At 39.1% G+C, this 22,304-nt stretch overlaps 1 protein-coding gene across 2 annotated transcripts in view; it reads left to right on the forward strand.

Annotated features, from left to right (window-relative positions):
- The window catches only part of ANGPT1 (angiopoietin 1), a 266,059-nt gene that overhangs the window by 150,460 nt on the left and 93,295 nt on the right, over positions 1 to 22,304 (forward strand). For both annotated transcript variants that reach the window (XM_074316347.2, XM_019750655.3), the window contains exon 3: positions 22,174 to 22,295. In XM_074316347.2, coding sequence (XP_074172448.1) covers positions 22,174 to 22,295 — 122 coding nt within the window. The remainder of the gene's footprint in view (positions 1 to 22,173; positions 22,296 to 22,304) is intronic.

The raw sequence follows: 22,304 nt of genomic DNA on the forward strand, positions 1-22,304 counted from the left end.
TTTTTTCATGTGACTGTATCCCCGCGTGGTGCTAACTTGAACCTTTGCAACAGGACACGTTCGTCTTCGGCCTAATTATTCACATACACTCAAGCCCTGATGCAGGCCAAGTACACAAAACAAATCCTGAATTCCTCCTTAATCTCACAATTATTTTCTAATAAGCATTTATAAACCCGTCAGTCCATTTGTGCTATCCAAGTGTGCTCCCAGATTTTTGCTCCCATATTCATCTTACTTTCTTTCACGCTTGGTAAGCGCTGTTTTCCCTAAACTGACTTCAGGTCCTCAGTTATTTTAGGAACTAATGCCAATGGTTTTGCAATATATTTGAGTGCCCTAGGTTTCACATGACTTTATTATAAAGACAAGTAACTTATTGTTTTCCAGTCCTCTGCTGATCTTCTAGGCTCGAACTTGACACAAGTTGTTAGAGCCATGGTTTTACTGCAATGCCACTCAAAAACACGTGAGTGCTCACTAAGCACCATGATCAGAATAGAGACAGATAATGAGCATATTCAAATAACCCCACCGGCCATGGTGTTGAGAAGCAGGAACCAACACCATGCCTGATTCTTCCTCCTTAGTTTAGCTTACAGTGTGTTTCTCACTCTTTTATCCATTAGTACCCATAGCTCCTTGCCTTCCAGTTCCCCTTTCCAAGTGTGCAATATGAAGGGTTTAGTTTCAAACATAATTCACGTCCCTTCCTGTAGTGAGACTCGATTTCTGACTTTTTCCTCAGGACGGTTGTGATTAGAAACACACTTATTAAACTACATTAAAATTCACCTCTAATAATCTGCATTCAGCAGTGTTCTAAGCAATTTTACATATATTAGCTATAGAAAATACATATTTAATTCTATGAGGTGGGTACTATTATCATTTCTTGTTTAAAGACATGGAAACTGTAACCCAGAGAGGTGAAGCAACTTGCCCCAGACGAAAGAACTAGTAAATGTTAGAGCAAAGATGTGAACCCAGGCAGTCGGGCATCAGAGTCTACAAGCTTTAACAGCTCTCTATCTATGCCGCTGCCTCTCTCTTGTGATTCCTTTCTCCCTCTAAGGTTATGGACACTAAATGGGTTTGAGCAGAGGGTAATATGGAAATCAGATAGAGCAACAGTAGCAGCGGAATGTTTTCTACGAATGATGGAAGATGCTGCTGCTGCTGATGGCACCACCAATTATTGCCATTTTACTACGTGACTACACATCGTCTCATGTAATCCCAGGACCCAGTGTTGTCCTTGCTGGTTGTGTAATCGTGGGGAAGTTCCTTACACACTGAACCTGTTTCCTCCCATTTTCAATGATTTATATGGGAACCATAATGTTAGAAATGGAATTTAATCAAATTTACTAAGATATATTTTGAATACTCTGTGGTGCAAGATGTTTTAATAGGTACTATGTAAAATGCAACAGGAAGCAAAGTAGTTTTTATCCTCATTGAGTTCAATTGTGTTACTATGGCAACCTTTTCCAAATTGTCTTTTTCTTAGCTTTCCATCAAAGTAGTTAGCTATGGAGACTTTCCTTCCTGTCATAAAAATGTATCTTTTCAGTCTCCTACTATGGGAAGTGTAATTACAATGGCCCCAGGTGCTGTGCTCTGAAACCCATCACGGTGTTGATACAGAGACCACAATTTCCAGTCGCCACTTGCAGCCAATGATACTTTGTGGCAGCAGTAGTCAGGCCTGCCCCTGGAATCTACAGGATTCCACTGACACATGACTTTGGCTAAGGACTCTCCAGCAGCTGTACCGAACTTTCTCACAACTGCCCTGAAGGCTAGTATTTCCAGTCAGTCTCCCTTCCTTCCCTCTTTTCTTCACTGTGGTTAGATCTGCCTCCCAGTCAGAAGGCACTCTTAGCCAACTCTGGCTTCCTAGTTTTCCCTCACAGGAATTTCCCCTAATAAGTTTTCTGCATGTTTAATCTATGTTTCTCATTTGCTCTCAGAAGTCACAAACTATCACACCTGTTATTTGGATTTCAGTTATACAACTACAAATTGAAGGTAGTTCAGGAACAGTTGAATCAGTGAGCTTGAATCTCTAGGTGGAAATATGTTTCAAAGGGTAACTTTCAGAATTGAGCCACTGGATCTCTTTAACTTGATGAGAGAATAGCTGAGTAAACATTTAACCTTGGCCTAATTGAAATGGCAGTAAAACAGATTTGCTGATGGATCATCCAAGGAAAATACCCTGGTAATTAATTTTCTTACAAGGTGTGGAATAAGTGTTTGATAACCCCATTAAGAGAGGGCTCAGTGAACTATGACCCACAGGTCAAATTCGAATGGCCATCTCTTTTGGTAAATAGTTTTATTAAGCACAGCTACACTCATTTATTAATATGTTATGTATGGCTGCTTTCCCAATACAACTGCAGACTTGAGCAGTTGCAACAGATACTATGGGAACAGAGTCCCACAGAGTAGCTTCCAGGCTCTTGGCCTCCCATGGAAAGGTGCTGGCTCAGTTATTAGATGACCATCAGCTGTGGCTGGGTGGCCATCAGCTGTTACCGGTTAGCCATTAGCCACTAATATAACTTCCAGGGCTAGTCTAGGGTGTTGGTTGTTGGTTGGTTGGCAGAGAAGCGGTCGGCGGATTGCGGCTCCTGCTTCCTGTGTCTCCAACCCACCCGCCATTGAGAATATAGTGGTATGACTCCCCTATCCATGGCTCCGTTGGTGTTTCTTTTTGGCTTCACCATGTCCTGCGTTCTGGTGCGGGGAGCGGGACCAGAGACCCTGCATGACAGAGACCATCTGGCCCTTCAAAACTAAGGTATTTACTATCTGGCCCTTTACAGAAAAGCTTGCCAACCTCTGCAGTAGGATGCAGACTCCTAGAGAGCATGGATTTTGTCTGGTTCTTTCACTGTTCTATTCTTCGGCTTTAAACCTGTACTTGGTACAGAGTAGGCTCTCGATAAATACTTGTTGAATGATTGGGTTAACTAATATTAGCCCCTTAATTTCGGTAGATTTTAGCCCAGTGCTGCCAAGCCTAAAGGCAATGTCCCAAAAGCTGTGTGTTGACGATAAACATACTGCTCACAGATAGGTCAGTGTAGGACTTTGAACAGAAGCAGTCTACTGCAGAGATGTTCTGACCGACTAAGAACATTGGATGAATGTATTTTCTTTGTACTCTGAGGAGCTTGAGAAGATAAATTTGGCCACTGTCATGCAGGGTGTCATGCGGGGTCTCAGCTCCCGCTCCCCACATAAGAATGCAGGATATGGTGAGGCCAAATAGGAACACCGACGGAGCCATAGATAGCATATTCTCGCTGGTGGCTGGGGTGGAGACACAGGAAGCAGGAGCCACACTATCCGCAACCTGCCGGCCGCTTCTCTGCCAACCAACCTCATGTGCTAACTGCAATCTGCTCTTGCTAGCTCAGCTACCATCTTCTTGCTAGCCCCCATTTTCTGCTAGCGTAGGCACAGAAGTTATATTACTGGCTCACTGGTTACAGCTGACGGCCAACTAGCCACAGCTGATGGCCATCCAATCACAGTTGATGGCCATTTACTGCCTGAGCCAGCACCTTTCCACATGAGGTCGAGAGCCTGCAAGCTGCACTTCTGGCTCTGTCCCCACAACATACCTACCTGAGCCTGTGGAAAAGAGCTCAGATTTAGGACACAGATTACCTGGGTTCCATTCTGAATCTTCTCTGTTTTAGCTCTGTTGGGCAAGTTTCTTCTACTAAGATTATCTATTAATAATTTTCATATTCAAATTTCCTCAGTTCTATCCAAAATTTTATTTTTCAAGATTTAATAGTCCCTTGTATTTTGGAGCAATCATCCTTTTATTTTTCTTGAGATTTTTAAGAAACTGGGTCAATTGTTATTTACACTGTCACATATTCTGAATTTGTCTGAATATCTTTTTACGATGTTTTTCAATTTACTCCTCCACCCCTTGTGGTTTCTTTCAGCTGGAAATTAAGTCTTAAACTCAATTAGATTGAGTTGAACATTGTGTTGGGAGTGCTCTGTAGAATTGCTGGTCACTTGCTGTTACATCTCACCCGCAGGGACAAATGCCAGCTCGCCACACTCTCAGTGATGCTATTTTAACTTGGTTAGAGTGGAAGTCTCCATATCTCTTCATCTCAGTCACCTACTTTCCCCTTGGAAATTAACAAGTAATCTGTAGTGTGATACTTTGTCACATTGCTCATTACTGACCAAATAAATGATTTCATCAACTTTGTACAATGGTGATCTTCTAACTCTCATTCCTTGTACATCTATTAGCCTTTATTCCTCTGTAAAAATCTAAGTGCCAAGACATCAGACCTTGTGTTATATTTTTCACTTGAAAGACAAAATTAACGTAAAAAGAAACACAAACCGACAAACAATGCTAATCTCAAAGTTATAATAATATGGGGTGAAATAAATTTTCTGTTATGGGAGATTTTCCTTCTAAGGGAGATGAGAGGTACTTTTAAAAGTATTAATGGTAAGCTGGCTGAAATTCTCTGGTTCACTTTCTTTGAGAAATTAGAAATTTTAATTTTTTAATTTTTATTTATTTTTTAAAGAAAGAACTCAAATTTGGTAGTTCATAAATCCTCAGTTTCAAGTCTTATGTCTTCCTTACTCTGTGGTGTATTCTGGAAAATTTAAGCTTTGAAATTTTTTTTTTGGGGGGGCGCTTGTTTCACGTACTCTTCACTGTCCTTTCTTTCTTTCTTTCTTTCTTTTCTTTCTTTCTTTCCTTTCCTTTCCTTTCCTTTCCTTTCCTTTCCTTTCCTTTCCTTTCCTTTCCTTTCCTTTCCTTTCCTTTCCTTTCCTTTCCTTTCCTTTCCTTTCCTTTCCTTTCCTTTCCTTTCCTTTCCTTTCCTTTCCTTTCCTTTCCTTTCCTTTCCTTTCCTTTCCTTTCCTTTCCTTTCCTTTCCTTTCCTTTCCTTTCCTTCCTTTTTCCCTCTTGTGGAGATGTCCTTTTGGAATGTGTTTCTGCTAAAGAAGGAAATTTTGTCATTTTAATGGAACACTTATATTATTGCTAAGCAGCAAGTTCCATAGACACATGGCAAGACAGTGGTCAATTTATCACCGTTTCCTGTACAATTCTCTCAGTCTCCTGCTTTTGAACTTCAAGACCATTTTAATGCAGCAATAGAGAGAGTTGAAATAAAGCAGTTATTGGGTCAAAGTGGTGGGGAAAGAAGAGAAGGGATTGGCATTTGTGCTCAGAATTGGCCTGAGATGAACACACACTTAGCCTGGAATTCTGAGATTCATTGCTGCTTCTTCTCTCACATTCAGATGCTGCTTTTGATTTAGGCTGTTATCATGGAAGTCCAGCTTGATATTCATGTAGCCCATTACCCTCTCTCTGACCATTACCCAACTTGAAAAACAGCTCACAGTTCATTGTCTGTTATGTCATCCAACAAATAGCTCAGAGTGCCCCAGTGTGTCAGGCCCCACACTGGGCTCTGGAGGTTTGAGGTACTCCAGACAGATTACTCCTGCTGGTATCCACATGGGGCAGAAAGACACCAAATGAGGGAACTGACAGGATGATTGCCAACAGCGATCATCCCATAAAGAAAACAAAACAGGGTGACCTGATGGAGGATGATGGGGAAGTTACTTTCCAGAGAGTGGCCAGGAATGGCTTCTGTGAGCAAGACTTGAATGGATGAGAAGAAAGTAGCCATGGATCTGGGAAAGGGTAGGCATTCCAGGCAGGGAAAACTACAAGTACGGAAACGCTGAGATGGAAATTACTTTGGCATTTGAGGGGGCAGAGAGAAAGCCTATGTTTGGACCATAAGGAACAAGGAGGAGAGTGGCAGGAAGTGAGATTTGAGAAGTAAGCCGGGTCTAGGTCATATACAAAGTTGTAGGCCAGGCAAAGAACTTTGGAATTTATTCTAATTTTAAAGGGAAGCCATTGGCAGATTTAACATAGGAGATGGAATGATCTGATTTATATTTTTACAAAGATCACTCTGCTTGCTATGTAGCAAATAGACTAGAGGTAAGACAAAGTAGAGAAAAATTAGAAGCAGTACTAGTCTCCAGACTTAGATATAGGCAACTTCATTTTTAACTTTGGATGATTCCATTCTTTTCTCAGTGTTCTTTCATGTTCTTCTCAGGCATGAAGAACAATTTCTGTCCTTTGTAAAATAAAAATAAAAGATTTGCATTTGAGAAAATTTGGTATCAAGAACATATGATCAGAGTGTATGATGAATAAGAAAATATTTTATTTAATGACGTATGATATATTTGATTCAGTGAGACATGTACCTTTTGTTTATTCAATAAATACTGAGTATCTTCTCTGTGCCAAGCACTATTCTAAGTGTCACCAAAAGATACAGGTGTCTCATCCTCCAATTTTTATAAATTGTCATTCTAATTAATAAACAAAAAAACCTTTTCTGTACAAAAATATATTTAAAAGTTGAAAGTTATATTTTGTATGTCCGTAATCTTTACATTCTCTACTGTTTTTTCCTCTGCACTTCTCCCAACTCTATTTTCAAATCCCAGGTCCTCTTGCTCCTGTTTGTCCTCAAATCAAACAACTCGGAATAGGAAAGTATTTTTAAAAACTCTAAGACACTCCACAAATATAAGTTTTGATACATACTAGTAAGTGTTAGACTGGCTTTCATGACAATTGTATCAATAACTTTTAGCCCTTAAAATTCTTTTATTTAACTTCTTTTCAATTACAGTTCACATTCAATATTATCTTATATTAGTTTCACTTCTACAGCATAGTGGTTAGACATTTATATAATTTATACAGTGATCCCCCCGATTAGTCTAGTCCCCACCTGGCACTATACATAGTTCTTGCAACATTATTGACTATATTCTCTGTGCTGTACTTTCCATCCCTGTGACTATTTTGTAACTACCAATTTGTATTTCTTAATACCATCACCTTTTTCACCCATCTCCCCAACCCTCCTCCCTTTTGGTAACCATCAGCTTGTTCTCTGTGTCTATGAGTCTGTTTCTGTTTTATTTGTTCATTTATTTTGTTCTTTAGATTCCACATATAAGTGAGATCACATGGTATTTGTCTTTCTCAGTCTGACTTATTTCACTTAGCGTAATACCCTCTAGGTCCATCCATGTTGTCGCAAATGGTAAGATTTCATTCTTTTTTATGGATGGCAGAGTAATATTCTATTGCATATATGTACCACATCTTTGTCCAGTCGTCTACTAAGGGACGTGTAGGTTGCTTCTATATCTGAGCTGTTGTAAATAGTGCCGCAATGAACATAGGGATGCATATATATTTCGAACTAGTGCTTTGGATTTCTTTGGATAAATATCCAGAAGTGGAATCACTGGGTCATAAGGTAGTCTATTTTTAATTTTTTTGAGTAATCTCCAAACCATTTGCCATAGCGGCTGCTCCAATTTGTAATCCCACCAGCAGTGCACGAGGGTTCCCTTTGCTCCACATCACTGTGAGCAATTAGTGTTTGTTGATTTATTGATGATGGCCATTCTGACAGGTGTGAAGTAATAGCTCATTGTGGTTTTTAATTTGCATTTCTCTGATTAGTGACATTGAGCATCTTTTCTTATGTCTATTGGCCATGTGCATGTCCTCTTTGGAGAAATGTCTATTTAGGTCCTCTGCCCACTTTTTAATTGGATTTTTGTTGTTGTTGAGATGTATGAGTTCTCTATAAATTTTGGATATTAACCTCTTATCAGATGTATCATTGGAAAATATCTTCTCCCATTCAATATGCTATCTTTTCTTTTTTTTTTTTAACTTTTTTTTATTAGTTTTAGGTGCACAAGACAAAGTAATACTTAGACGTTTATCATTTATATCCCTCACACTGTGTGAACTCCCCTCCCCCCATCCACTATCCCTCTGACATCGCACAGAGCCATTACATTTCCACTGTCTCTATTCCTAATGCTGTACTCTGCTTCTTGTAAGTATATACATATACATATATACACACATACATATATATATACATATAATTATAGTTGGCATTCATTATCGTTCAGCTTCAGCTTCAGGTGTACAGTGCAGTGATCAGGCATCTACATTATCCATGAGGTGGTCTCCCAAATGGGACAAGTGTCCATCGGATACCCTACAAAATCTTTACAACATTATTGATTACATTCCCCAAATTAATTTTCAAAACCCCATGGCCATCTTGTGGTTACTGACTGTTTTCTAATCCCTTCACCGTTCCCCTTATCCCCACCACCCCCTCCCATCTAGCAACCCTCAGTTTTTCCTCTGTGTCTCCAAAACTGTTTCTGATTAGTTCATTCACTTATTCTTTTCTTTAGATTCCACATATAAGAGATCATATGGTATTTGTCTTTCTCTGTCTTACTTATTTCACTTAACATAATGTTCTCTAGGTCCATCCATGTTGTTACAAATGGTAAGATTTCTTTCTTCTTTATGGCTGCATAATACTCCATTGTATAAATGTACCACAGTTTCTTAATCCAGTCATCTACCGATGGGCATTTTGGTTGTTTCCATGTCTTGGCTATTGTGTATAGTGCTGCAATAAACATAGGAGTGCATAAATTCTGTTGAATTAGAGTTTTGGATTTCTCTGGATAGATACCTAGGAGTGGAACTGCTGGATCATGAGGTAGTTCCATTTTCAGATTTTTGAGATACCTCCATACTGTTTTCCATAGTGGCTGCACCAATCTGCAATCCCACCAACAGTGCACAAGCGTTCCCTTTTCTCCACATGGGTGCCAGCACTTGTTGCTTGTTGATTTATTGATGATAGCCATTTTGACTGGGGTGAAGTGGTATCTCGTGGTTTTTATTTACATTTCTCTGATGGTTAGTGACGTTGAGCATTTTTTCATATGTCTGTTTGCCATCTGTATGTCCTTTTTAGAAAAATGTCTCTTCATGTCCTTTGCCCATTTTTTAATTGGGTTGTTTGTTTTTTTTTGGAGTTGAATTGAGTGAGTTTTTTATAAATTTGTGACATTAACCCCTTATCAGATATATCATTGCAAATATCTTTTCCCATTCAGTAGGATCCCTTTTTGTTTTATTGATGGTTTCCTTTGCTGTGAAAAAAATTTTCAGTTTGGTGTAATCCCACATGTTTATTTTTTCTCTTACTTCCCTCGCACGAGGGGATATATCAGTAAAAATTTTACTCCGGGTAATGTCTGTGAAGTTTCTTCCTATATTTTATTCTAGGAATTTTATGGTTTCAGATCTTACATTTAAGTCTTTAAGCCATTTTGAATTTATTTTTGTATATGGTGTAAGGAGGTGGTCCAGCTTCATTTTTTTGCATGTGTCTGTCCAGGTTTCCCAGCACCATTTATTGAATAGATTGTCTTTACCCCACCGTACATTCTTGCTTCCATTGTCGTAGATTAAATGGCCATATAAGCACGGATTTATTTCTGGACTCTCTATTCTGTTCCATTGATTTATTTGTCTGTTTTTATGTCACTACCATGCTGTTTTGATTACTGTAGCCTTGTAGTATAATTTGATGTCAGGTATTGTTATACCTCCCACTTTGTTCTTATTTCTCAAGATTGTTGAGGATATCCGGGGTCTTTTGTTATCCCATATAAATTTTAGGATTATATGTTCTATTTCTGTGAAAAACGTCATTGGTAGTTTGATAGGAATTGCGTTGAATACGTATATTGCCTTAGGCAGTATGGGCATTTTAACTATATAAATTCTTCCTACCCATGAACATGGTATATGTTTCCATCTATTTGTATCTTCATTCATTTCTTTCTTCAGTGTCATAATTTTCTGAGTACAGATCTTTTACTTCTTTGGTTAAATTTTTCCCCAGGTATTTTATAGTCTTTGAAGCAATTGTAAATGGGATTTTTTTTTAAAATTCTCCTTCTGATATTTTATTATTGGTATATACAAATGCAACTGATTTCTGAATATTAATTTTGTATCCTGATACTTTACTAAATTCATCAGCTCTAATAGTTTCTTGGTGAAGTCTTTAGGGTTCTATATATATAGTATCATGTCATCTGCATATAACGACAATTTTACTTCCTCCTTATCGATTTGGATGCCTTTTATTTCTTTTTCTTGTCTGATTGCTGTGGCTAGAACTTCCAGCACTATGTTGAATAGAAGTGGAGAAAGTGGGCAACCTTGCCTTGTTCCTGATCTTAAGGGGAATGATTTTAGCTTTTTCCCATCGAGTATGATGTTAACTGTGAGTTTATCACATATGGCCTTTATTATGTTGAGATATGATTCCTCTGTTCCCACTTTCTTAAGGGTTTTTGTCATAAATGGCTCCTGGATTTTATCAAATGCTTTTTCTGCATCTATTGATATGATCATGTGATTTTTATTTTTCATTTTGTTAATGTGGTGTATCACATTAATTGATTTGCAGATGTTGAACCACCTTGCATACCAGGGCTGAATCCCACTTGATCATGGTGTATGATCTTTTTAATGTATTGCTGAATTCTCTTCGCGAATATTTTGTTGAGGATTTTTGCATCTATGTTTATTAGAGATATCGGCCTGTAGTTTTATTTTTTGTGGTGTCTTTGTCTGATTTTGGGATCAGGGTGATAGTGGCTTCATAAAAAGTCCTCTGTCTGGATTTTTCAGAAGATCTTGAGGAGAATAGGTGATAATTCTTTTTTGAATGTTTTGTAAAATTCATCTGTAAAGCCATCTGGTCCAGGGCTTTTGTTTGTTGGGAGATTGTTGATTACTGATTCAATTTCCCTGGTGGTAATCAGTCTATTCAGGTTTTCTGTTTCTTCTTGAGTTAGCCTTGGAAGGTTGTACGCCTCTAGAAAATTGTCCACTTCTTCCAGATTGTCAAATTTGTTGGCATATAGTTGCTCATAGTAATTTCTTAATTTTTTTTTGTATTTCTGTGGTGTCTGTTGTCACTTCTCCTCTTTAATTTCTGATTTTATTAATTTGGGTCCTCTCTCTCTTGTTTTTGATCAGTTTGGCTCAAGATTTGTTGATTTTGTTTATCTTCTCTAATAAACAACTCTTGGATTCATTGATCTTTTATATTGTTTTTCTGGTCTCTATTTCATTTATTTCTGCTCTGACCTTTATTATCTCCTTCCTTGTACTCCCTTTGGGCTTATTTTGCTGTTCTTTTTCCAGATCCCTTAAGTGTGAAGATAAACTGTTGATTAGTGATTTTTCTTCTTTCTTTAGGTAGGCCTGCAATGCTATGAATTTCCCTCCTAGGACTGCTTTCGCAGCATCCCATAGATTTTGGGTCATTGTGTTTTCATTTTTGTTTGTCTCGAGATATCTTTTGATTTCTTCCTTGATCTCCTGGTTGACCCATTTATTATTTAGTAACATGTTATTCAGCCTCCATGAATTGGTGTGTCTTCCAGTTTTTTTCCTGTAGTTCATTTCTAATTTCATAGCACTGTGGTCAGAGAAGACAATTGGTATCATTTCAATTTTCTTATATTTATCAAGACTTGTTTTGTGGCCTAACTTATGGTCTGTCTTGGAAAATGTTCCCTGTGTGCTTGAGAAGAACGTGTATTCTGCAGCTTTGGGGTGAAATACTCTGAAAATATCGATCAAATCCAGGTGGTCCAATGTATCATTTAAGGCTGTTGTTTCCGTATTGATTTTCCATCTAGAAGACCTGTCCCTTGTTGTCAGAGGTGTGTTGAAGTCCCCTACTATGATAGTGTTACTGTTGATCTCGGTCTTTATGTCAGTCAATATCTGTTTTATATATTTAGGTGCTCCTATGTTGGGTGCACAGATGTTTCCTAAGGTTATGTCCTCTTGTCGATCGACCCCTTTATTATTATATAGTGCCTGTCTATGTCTTTTAGTATGTTCTTCATTTTAAAGTCTATTTTGTCAGAAATAAGTATTGCAACTCCAGCTTTTTCTCATTTCCATTTGCATGAAATATCTTTCTCCAACCCTTCACTTTCAGCCTGTGTGTATCTTTTGATCTGAGGTGAGTCTCTTGTATACAGCATATACAAGGGTCTTGCTTTCTTATCCACTCAGCAACCCTATGTCTCTTGATTGGAGCATTTAATCCATTTACATTTAAAGTGATTATTGTTAGGTACATAGTTATTGCCATTTTTAAATTTGTAGTTAGATTGTTTTCATCTTTCTTCTATTTACAGAAGACCTTTTAGTATTTCTTGCAGTGCTGGCTTGGTGGTAATAAATTCCTTTAGCTTATTATTTTCTGGGAAGCTCTTTATCTCTCCATCAACTTTAAATGATAGCCTTGCTGGATAAAGCAATCTAGGTTGTAAGCTTTTGTTTTCCATCACTTTGAGTATCTCCTGCCACTCCCTCCTGGCCTCCAATGTTTCTGTAGAAAAGTCATTTGATAGTCTTATGGGAGTTCCCTTGTATGTAACCCTCTGTCTTTCTCTTGCTGCTTTTAGGATTGTCTGTTTGTCTTTAGCCTTTGCCATTTTAACTATAATGTGCCTTGGTGTGGACCTGTTTGGGTTTATCCTGGTTGGAACTCTCTGCACTTCCTGGGCTTGTATGTTGGTTTCCTTTAGCAGGTTAGGGAAGTTTTCGGACATTATTACTTCAAATATGTTCTCAATCCCTTGCTTCCTCTCTTCACCTTCTGGTATTCCTATCATGTGCATGTTGTTGCACTTGATGTTATCCCAGAGGTCTCTTAAACCATCTTCATTGTTTTTTATTCTTTTTTCTTTCTGTTGTTCTGTTTGGGTGATCTCTGCTAACTTGTTTTCTAAGTCGCTGATTCAATCCTCTGCTTCATCTAACCTGCTCTTAATTCCTCCAAATGAGTTCTTTATTTCAGTAATTGTGTTCTTTAGTTCTAACTGGTTGTTCATTATGATTTCTCTATCCTTCTTTATGTTGTCCCTAAGCTCCTTAAACATTCAAATCATCAGTGTTCTGAACTCTGTCTCTGATAGGTTGGTTACCTCTGTTTCATTTGGTTCAATTTCTGGAGGTGTCTTCTGTTCTTTTATTTGGGACATGTTTCTTTGTTTCCCCATTCTGGCTGACTCTCTGTGTTTGCTTCAATGTATTAGGTAGATCCCCTAAAGTTCTTAGTTCTTGCTGGGTTATCTTATATAGTATGTGTCCTTTATATTTGACTTGCACTACTTCGTTCTTCTATGCATGTGCTCCAAAGGTGACTCTTGTGTTGTGTATATTGTCCTGTTAAAGAAGATCTTTAATTGCTTTTCGCTTGTGAGTAGGTGGGGTTAACTCCTAGGCTGAGTAGTTGTGAGACTTGGCTCTGCCCACAGCAGCGTGTTCTGCTGTGTGAGGGTTGACCACTTAAATGTGGTTTGGCCTCTATGGGCTCTTGTGCCTGTAGAGAATTCCCTCTGGGTGTGTCAAACACAGTAGTACTCTGGGTTGGTCTGGAGTTGGCCTCTGGGTGTGTTGAATCTTGTGCCTCTTAAGCTGGGCCCTGGTAGGGCAATTTCAGAACAAAACAAATCACCAAGCACAACAACAACAACAAAGAAAAAATCAAACACATTCACATGTGAAAACAACCGACAAACCACACTCAACACAGGCAAAGATATCAAAGATATAAAAACAAAACAAAACAAAAAAAGTAGTGCCAGTCTTGGCTTAAGTCCACCAAGTAATCTCCAGGTTGTCCTCTGCTATACCAAAGAGTCGTCTGTGTATTGTGCAGGCAGAGCCGGTCACCTGGTACCCAGAGTGACATTGGGACTGCAGATTTAGATGCGTGGGGATGATGGGTCTGGATGGTAATTTCTACAAAGTCAGTGCAGTTTCTGCCCTTGCTTGCACATACGCACACTGAGAATAGCACCACCAGCCCTGTGCCCAGTTCTCCTGAGTCTTAGGGCACTTATTCCGTGTGTGTGTTTGTGTGTGAGTGTGGGGGGGGGCGGGGGGGGGGGGGCGGGAGATTTCTGAGCTGCTGAAAGCCCAGAGCTGCATCTGCCATTTACTGCTGATCCCTGGGAGTGCCTCTGCAGTTGTAATTTCCCTGCCCTAGGCAGGCCAGAAAGGGTGGGGGCTGGGGATGGAGGGGTCTTCTCTCTCCCAGCCCAGCTGTGTCACACTCTTCCCATAGGCCAGAAAAGGTGGTGGCTGGGGGTTGAGGGGTCTCTTCTCTCCTAGCCCAGCAAAAATCACACTGTTCCCAGGCTCTTCCCTAGTTCAGAGCTGCACACCAGTCTTCTCGGAGCCTGAGTACTAAGGCTCCTCTGTAATCTGACACTACTCCTCAGTTCAGGGGCCAGTTTAAGTCTCTTGAAAGGTGGGGGTAGGATTGGAAGAGCGGGGGGGAGGGGCTCAGGTATGGAGTTTGTGTCTTTTGTCCGACCTAGGGCCCAACTGGAGGTCTCAGCTGAGGTTATTGCCTCAAATGCTGGATATGCTGCACCCTCAGTGGGAGAAATCAGCTGTGGGATGCAGGGAAAGAGCCCACTTCCTGGCTTTTGTGTTCTCTGTTCTGTCCTGGGATCCCCTGCGTCTCTGCAGCTGCCAATGCGGGCCGCGTACCCACAGCCACAGGTGCGGGCTGCATCTCCACTCCGCTCCCTTCCCTCTTCCCCTGCTCGCCCAATTTGCCCACCTTCAAATAATCCTTGCACGAGTGTCTTAGCTGTTCTGCTTGATGAGCAGAGAGTCCTTTGATGGGTTATACATATGCTGTTTGTGATAAGATCTGGAGGAGAACTCAAAAAGTGCGCCCCGCTGCCGCCATTCCTATGACGTCACTCCTATCTTTTCATTTTTTTGTTTTACTGATGGTTTCCTTTGCTGTGCAAAAAATTTTAGTTTCATGTAGTCCCATTTGTTTAATTTTTCTTTTGTTTCCCATGCCCAAGGAGATAGATCAGAAAAAATATCACTAAGAGCAGTGTCAGGGAGTTTACTGCCTATGTTTTCTTCTAGGAGTTTTATGGTTTTAGGTCTTACATTTATGTTTTTAATCCATTTTGAGTTTATTCTTATATGTGGTGTAAGAAGGTGGTCCAGTTTCATTTTTTTGCATGTATTTGTCCAGTTATCCCAACACCATTGAATGAAGAGACTGTCTTTACCCCACTGTATATTTTTGCTTCCTTTGTCACAGATTAAATACCATATACACGTAGGTTTATTTCTGAGCTCCATATTCTGGTCCATTGATCTGTGTGTCTGTTTTTATGCCAGTACCATTCTGTTTCGATTACTACAGCCTCAGTATACTTTGATATACGCTAGCATGATGCCTCCAATTTTGTCCTTCTTTCTCAAGATTGTTGTAGCTATTCAGGGTCTTTTCTGGTTCCATATATATTTTAAGATTATTGTTTCTAGTTCTGTGAAAAATACCATTGGTATTTTGATAGAGACTGCATTGAATTTATACATTGCTTTGGGTAGTATGGACATTTTAATGTCAATTCTTCCTATCCATGAGCACAGTATAGGCTTCCATTTATTTGTATCTTCTTCAATTTCTTTCTTCAGTGTCTTACAGTCTTCTGAGTACAGGTCTTTTACCTCCTTGGTTAAATTTATTACTAGGTTTTTTTTTTATGCAACTTTAAATGGGATAGTTTTCTTCTCTTTCTGACAGTTCATTATTGATGTATAAAAATGCAACTGCTTTCTGAATATTCATTTTGTATCTCACTAATTTGCTGAATTCATTTATCACTTTTAATGGTTCGTTGGTGGAATCTTTAGGGTTCATTATATATAGTATCATGACACCTGAAAATAATTATGGTTTTACTTCTTCCTTTCCAATTTGGATGCCTTTTATTTGTTTTCCTTGTCTGATACCTGTCACTAGGACTTCCAATACTATGTTGAATAAAAGTGGTGAAACTGAGCATCCTTTTCTTTTTTCTGATCTTTGAAGAATACTTTTAGTGTTTTCCCATTGAGCATGATATGAGCTGTGGGTTTGTCATATATGGCCTTTATTATGCTGGAGTATGTTTCCATTATTTCCACTTTGCTGAGAGTTTTTATCATAAATGGATGCTGGACTTTTTCAAAAGCTTTTTCTGCATCTATTAATATGATCATATGATTTTAATCTTTCATTTTGTTTATGTGGTGTATCACATTGATTGATATGTGGGTATTGAACCCGCCTTGCATCCCAGGAATAAAACCCATTTGACCGTGGTGTACGATCTTTTTAATGTTTGGCTGAATTTGATTTGCTAATATTTGGTTGAGGATTTTTGCATTTATGTTCGTCAGTCTATAACTTTCTTTTTTTGTAATGTCTTTGTCTGGTTTTGAAATCAGGGTAACGGTACCTCGAAAAATGAGCTTGGGAGAGTTCCCTCCTCTTGAATTTTTTGAAATAATTTGAAAAGGATAGGTGTTAATTCTTCTTTGGATGTTTTGTAAAAATCACCTGTGAAGTCGTCTGGTCCAGGACTTTTGCTTGTTGGGAGTTTTTTAATTATTGATTTGATTTCATTAGTAGTAATTGGTCATTTCAGATTTTCTGTTTCTTCTTGATTCAGTTTTAGAAGATTTACCCATTTACCCATTGTTTCTAGGAATTTACCCATTTCTTCCAGATTGTCAAATTCATTGACATATAATTGTTCATAATATTTTCTCATAATTCTTTATGTTTCTGTGGTGTCAGTTGTCACTTCTTTTTCATTTCTGATTTTATTTATTTTGGGTTCTTTTCTTTTTTTCTCGATAAGTCTGGTTAAAGGTTTATCAATTTTGTTTATCTTTTCAAAGATCCAGCTCTTGGTTTCATTGATCTTTTGTATTTTTTTTTTTAGACTCTATTTTGTTCATTCCTTTCTGATCTTTATTATTCCCTCCCTTCTACTCACATTGGGGTTTGTTTGCTGTTCTTTCTCTAGTTCCTTAAGTAGAAGATTAGATTTTTTTTATTTGAAATTTTTTTCTTGCTTCTTGAGGTAGGTCAGGTCTATTGCTATGAATTTCCCCTCTTAGGACTGCTGTTGTTGTGTCCCAGGGATTTTAGGTTTTTAATGTTTTCATTTTCTTTGTCTCAAGGTATCTTTTGATTTATTCTCTGATGTCATTTTTGACCCATTGATTATTAGTAGCATGTTATTTAGCCTCCATGTGTTTGTGTGGTTTTCAGTTTATTTCTTGTAATTGATGTCTAGTTTCATATCACTGTGGCCAGAGAAGATGCTTCATACGATTTCAGTCTTTTTAAGTTTATTGAGATTTGTTTTGTGGCCTAACTTGTGGTCTATCTTGGAAAATGTTCCATGTGCACTTGAAAAGAATGTATATTCTGCTGCTTTGAGGTGAAATGCTTTAAAAATATCAATTAAATCCATCTGGCTTACTGTGTCAGTTAAGGCCACTGTTTCCTTGTTGATTTTCTGTCTGGAAGATCTGAACCCATTGCTGTCAATGGGTTGTTAAAGTACCCTGCTATTATTATATTACTGTCGATCTCTCCCTTTATGTTGGTTAATATTTGTTTTATATATTTAGGTGCTCCTATGTTGGGCACATAAAGGTTTACAAGAGTTATAACCTCTTATTCAATTGATCCTTTTATCATTATGTTGTGTCCCTCTTTGTCTATTATAGACTGTGTTTTAAAGTCTATTTTGTCTGCTACCCCAGCTTTTTTTGCTGCCCCGACTGTTTTGTTTTTTCATTTCCATTTGCATGAAATATCTTATTTCATCCTTTTACTTTCAATCTATGTGTCTTTTGAACTAATGTGGTTCTCTTGTAGGCAGCATATGTTTAGGTCTTGTTTTCTTATCCGTTCAGCTACCCTATGTTTTTGGATTGGAGCATTTAATCCATTTACATTTACAGTGATTATTGATAGTGCATAGTTATTGCCATTTTATTATTCATATTTATGTTCTTTTCTCCCCCCCCTTCTTATTATTATTAAAGAAGAAGTATTACAATTTCTTGTAATACTAGTTTGGTGGAGATGAAGTCCTTTAGCTTTTTCTTGTCTGGGAAGCAATTTATCCCGCCTTTAATTTTAAATGATAGCTTTGCTGAGTAAAGTGATTTGGGTTGTAGGTCCTTGATTTTCATCACTTTGAATATTTCCTGCCAATCCCTTCTGGCCTGCAACTTTCTGTTGAGAAATCAGCTGACAATCTTATGGGAGGTCCCTTATAATTAACTAGTTGCCTGTCTCATGATGCTTTTAGCCTCCTCTCTTTGTCTCTAACTTTTGCCATTTTAATTATAATGTGTCTTTGTGTGGGCCTCTATGGGTTCATCTTGTTTGGGACTCTGTGCTTTCTGTACTTGTCTGTCTATTTCCTTTGTCGAGTTAGGAAAGTTTTCAGTCATTATTTCTCAAATAGGTTCTCAATTCTTTCCTTTCTCTATTCTCCTTTGGGTATCCCTATGATGTGAATGTTGTTACGCTTGATGTTGTCTCAGAGATCTCTTAAACTATCTTTAATTTTTTTAAATTCCTTTTTTCCTTTTTGCTGTTCCAATTGAATGTTTCTGCTACCTTGTCTTCCAAATCACTGAACAATCCTCTGATTCATATAGGCTTCCAGTGATTGCTTCCAGTGCATTTTTCATTTTCGTTGTTGTATTCTTCACTTCTGATGTGTGGTGTGTGTGTGTGTGTGTGTGTGTGTGTGTGGTTTCTATGTCCTTTTGTTGTTTTTTTTTTTTTTTTTTTTTTTTTTTGCTTGCTATGTCTTTGTTGAAATTTTCACTAAGTTCCTTGAACATCCTTATAATAATTGTTTTGAGCTCTGTATCTGGTAGGTGGCTTGTCCTCATTTTCTTTAGTTCTTTTTCTGGAGTTTTCTCCTATTCTTTTATGGGGACATATTTCTTTGTTTCCTCATCTTGGATGCCTCTCTGTGTTCATTTCTATGTATTAGGTAGGACTGCTATGTCTCCCAGTCTTGGCCGGGTGGCCTTATATACTAGGTGCCCTGTGGGTCCTGGTAGCACAGTCTCCCTGCTCACCTGTGCCGGGTACACCAGGAGTGTCCTTTGTGTTGGTTGTGTTTGCACTTCTGTTATAGTTGAGCCTTTATTACTAATGGCACATCTATGGGTGGGATTGACCCTCAGGTTGACTGGCTATGGGGTTTGGCCATGTCCACAGCTTATGAGCTGCTGGGGGGAGGGAAACTTGCTCCATGGAGCAGGATTCACCCTAGCAGGCTCTATTGCTTGCTGTGATAACCCTTTGCATATGCCACTCGTGGGGCTAATTGAGTAGTACTTTGCCACTTAGTCTGAAGCCATCCTCCAAGTATGTTGGTTTGGGGGCCTCTTGAGAGGGGATATGGTGCAGGCCTAGGTCAGACACTGCTTGTGAGGTTGGCTGGGGACCACCTGGTAGGAGTTACAAAGCAATCTATGGTTGATCGCTGCCTGTGCTGAACCTGGAGACATATGGGAAAGGCCACCCAAGGTGGCTGTCATTAGTACCATGCCTGGGGTAGCTCTTCAAAAAATCTAGGGCACCCTGAGGCTTGTTGCCACCTGCCAGCTCTGGTAAGGCTCAGCTACTATAGAGCTTCATGCGGTATGTGAGTTGGGTGAGGCGAGGTCTCAGGGAGTCCCCACAGTGGGACGAGTGGTGTTCACCACTTGTTAAAGTAGATTCTGGTTTGGTGCCAGTGCTGAGCCTGGAGCTACTCAGCAAAAGTCTCTGAGCACACAGAGGCCAGCTGCTGCCTACTTGGGGCCCATGGATCCTTAAGAGTTGTCCAAGAAAGAGGAAGTGTGGGAGGAGCGGTCTGCTGGCCATGAAATTACCTCTGCCATTGCACGAGTTGGGTGGGAGTCACCAGGGTGGAGCAAGCGGTGTGCACTGGCCCAATGCAGGTTCAGATTTGCAGGGGAGCGGGGCTCAACACAGGAAATATGGTACTTGCCTTCCATCTGCATGGGAAAAGGATTCTACACAGGGAAAATGACAATTGTCCCTTTTGTCCTTACACTAAAGCCACATAATTTAGTCTCTCCCTGTATGTCTCTGATGCCTGAGTCACCATCCCTCTGCCAGTGCTCAGAGTGAGTGTGTGTGAGTGAGTGACTCTATGCACAGTCCCTTTAAGAGGATGTCTGGGTTTCCCTGCAGCCTTCTGTCTCACTCAGAATGGGGGAAGGAGACAAGGGACTAGGGTGATGAAGGGACTTCCCCCAATGTTTTTCACAGCCAGATGTTGTGGGGAGTCCTCTTCCTGGCACTGGTGCTTTTGGCTGGGGAACCTGGTGTGAGGCTGGGGTCCCTCGTTCATCCAGGGTGGGGAGACCTCCATGGCCAAGATATCCCTCCCAGTTCTCTACCATCACATGCAGGTGTGGGGCCAGACTCTCCCACGTCTCCACCCCTTTATTGAGAAGAAGCAAGTCTCAACATTGCTTCTTCTTTATATCCTTAGTATAAAACTTCTGATCAGCTAGACTTCTGATGGCTCTCCAGGTTGATTGTTGTATAATTTAGTTGTAATTTTAATGTGGTCACAAGAAGAAGCGAGCACAGTGTTTATCTACTCCGCCATCTTGGATCCCCTCTTAAATGTTTTTTAAACACAAATGTTCCATCTCACTATTTTCCACCCACCCAACCTCCATCCCCCACCCCCAGCCCCAGCAGGGCTGGGACTGTGGTGAAGGGAGTGAGATAAAGTCATGGAAAACTGCATTACACAGGTGCAGGAGCAGATCCTGAATTTGTTTTAAAATGATATTGTGTTCAACATGTATTTTTTGCTTAAATTTTGATCTTTCAAAATGTGTTAAAATATTATTTATCTTCACTACTGAGTATTTTTGGCACCTCCTTAAATCTTGCGATTGAGGCAATCTCCTCTTTCATCACCCTAGTCCCTTGTCTCCTTCCCCCACAACTTTCTATAGCCCAAGCCCAGCCCTGGCCATGTCAGTGTATATGTGAAAAGGTTTTCTATGTGTGTATGATATAGGTTTAGACCTGCTACAGAAAAGGAGGAAAGCTCCTGTGGTGTCATTTTTAGAGGAAGAACCTTTAGATTGATATTGACCCTCCAGAAGTTTCATCAGGTCCCTTTTAATAAGTACTAACAATGACATGATAGTTATAAAAGTTTTCAAATGACATGGGGAGCTTTTAAAACTAATTATACCTCTCCCTTGCCCTTTTTACCTCCCTTAAGGAAGGAGGGGGTCAGGTGAAGGACAGAGACAGGGAGGGAAAAGGACACCGCCACAGTTTGAAGGCATCTTCTAGGACTGGAGTGTGTGATGTTTGCTCAGAGGATGAGTGTGTTTGGGTTCACAGCTCGCATACTCATGTTATATTAAAGCTTAACTAGCAACATGAGTCTTCATGATTCAAGTTGAGCGGAACATTTACAGTTTCTAGAGGACCTAGTGTAATGCAATTGAAAGGACAACTACAATTTATCTTCATTGTGATATAGATTCCTGGTCACTTCATTTCAGATTAAGATCCAGGATAGGATAGGTTGACTCTCCCTCTTCTTAGTTTTCTGTATAGAGCAACAGAATTAGAGTCCCACTATCTGGGTTTGAAACCCAGTTCTTCCCTTCTTTCCTGTGTCAATTTTAGCCACTTGCTGAACCTGTTTCCTCATTTGTAAAGTGATGATAATTCCTCCTTCAACAGGTGCCCACGTCTATGTAATGATATGACATTTGGAAGGGCTGACATGACCCATCAGTATAGGTGTTCAATAAATGTGTGCTCATAAATCTGCCTAAACTAAGTCAAAAGTTGTTTGCACATTTCTAATTGGTGTATGTAAGGTGATAGACCAAGACAGGCATATTTTACATACCTATTAGTTATTCTTAATTATACACAATATCTAAGACCTTGTACTAATACTCATTCTGCATTTGTAAATATTGATGATAATATATATAAAGCAACTAGCATGGGGAAATAGCCTAGGGATACATGACACAAAAATATAAATATGAAAAATGGATATAGCAACTCATTCAACTGAAACCTCAATCTCAAACATAATTTTAAGAAACATGTAAAGCATTAATTAATAGAATGTAGACCATTTAATTAAATATTCTGGAAGAAATACTAATTTAAAAGAAAACACAGCTCAATAAAAACCCCAAAATTATTGTTTTTATTCTTTGTGATGGAAGTTTGAAATGTTTGTATCGTTTATCTTCAGGTGCTAAATCAAACTTCTCGACTTGAAATACAACTGCTGGAGAATTCATTATCAACATACAAGCTAGAGAAGCAACTTGATCAACAGACAAATGAAATCGTAAAGATTCGTGAGAAAAATAGGTGAGTATT

Source organism: Rhinolophus sinicus, chromosome 6 (assembly GCF_057876585.1).
Source record: "Rhinolophus sinicus isolate RSI-liver-muscle chromosome 6, RSI-T2T, whole genome shotgun sequence".
Lineage (NCBI taxonomy): Eukaryota > Metazoa > Chordata > Mammalia > Chiroptera > Rhinolophidae > Rhinolophus > Rhinolophus sinicus.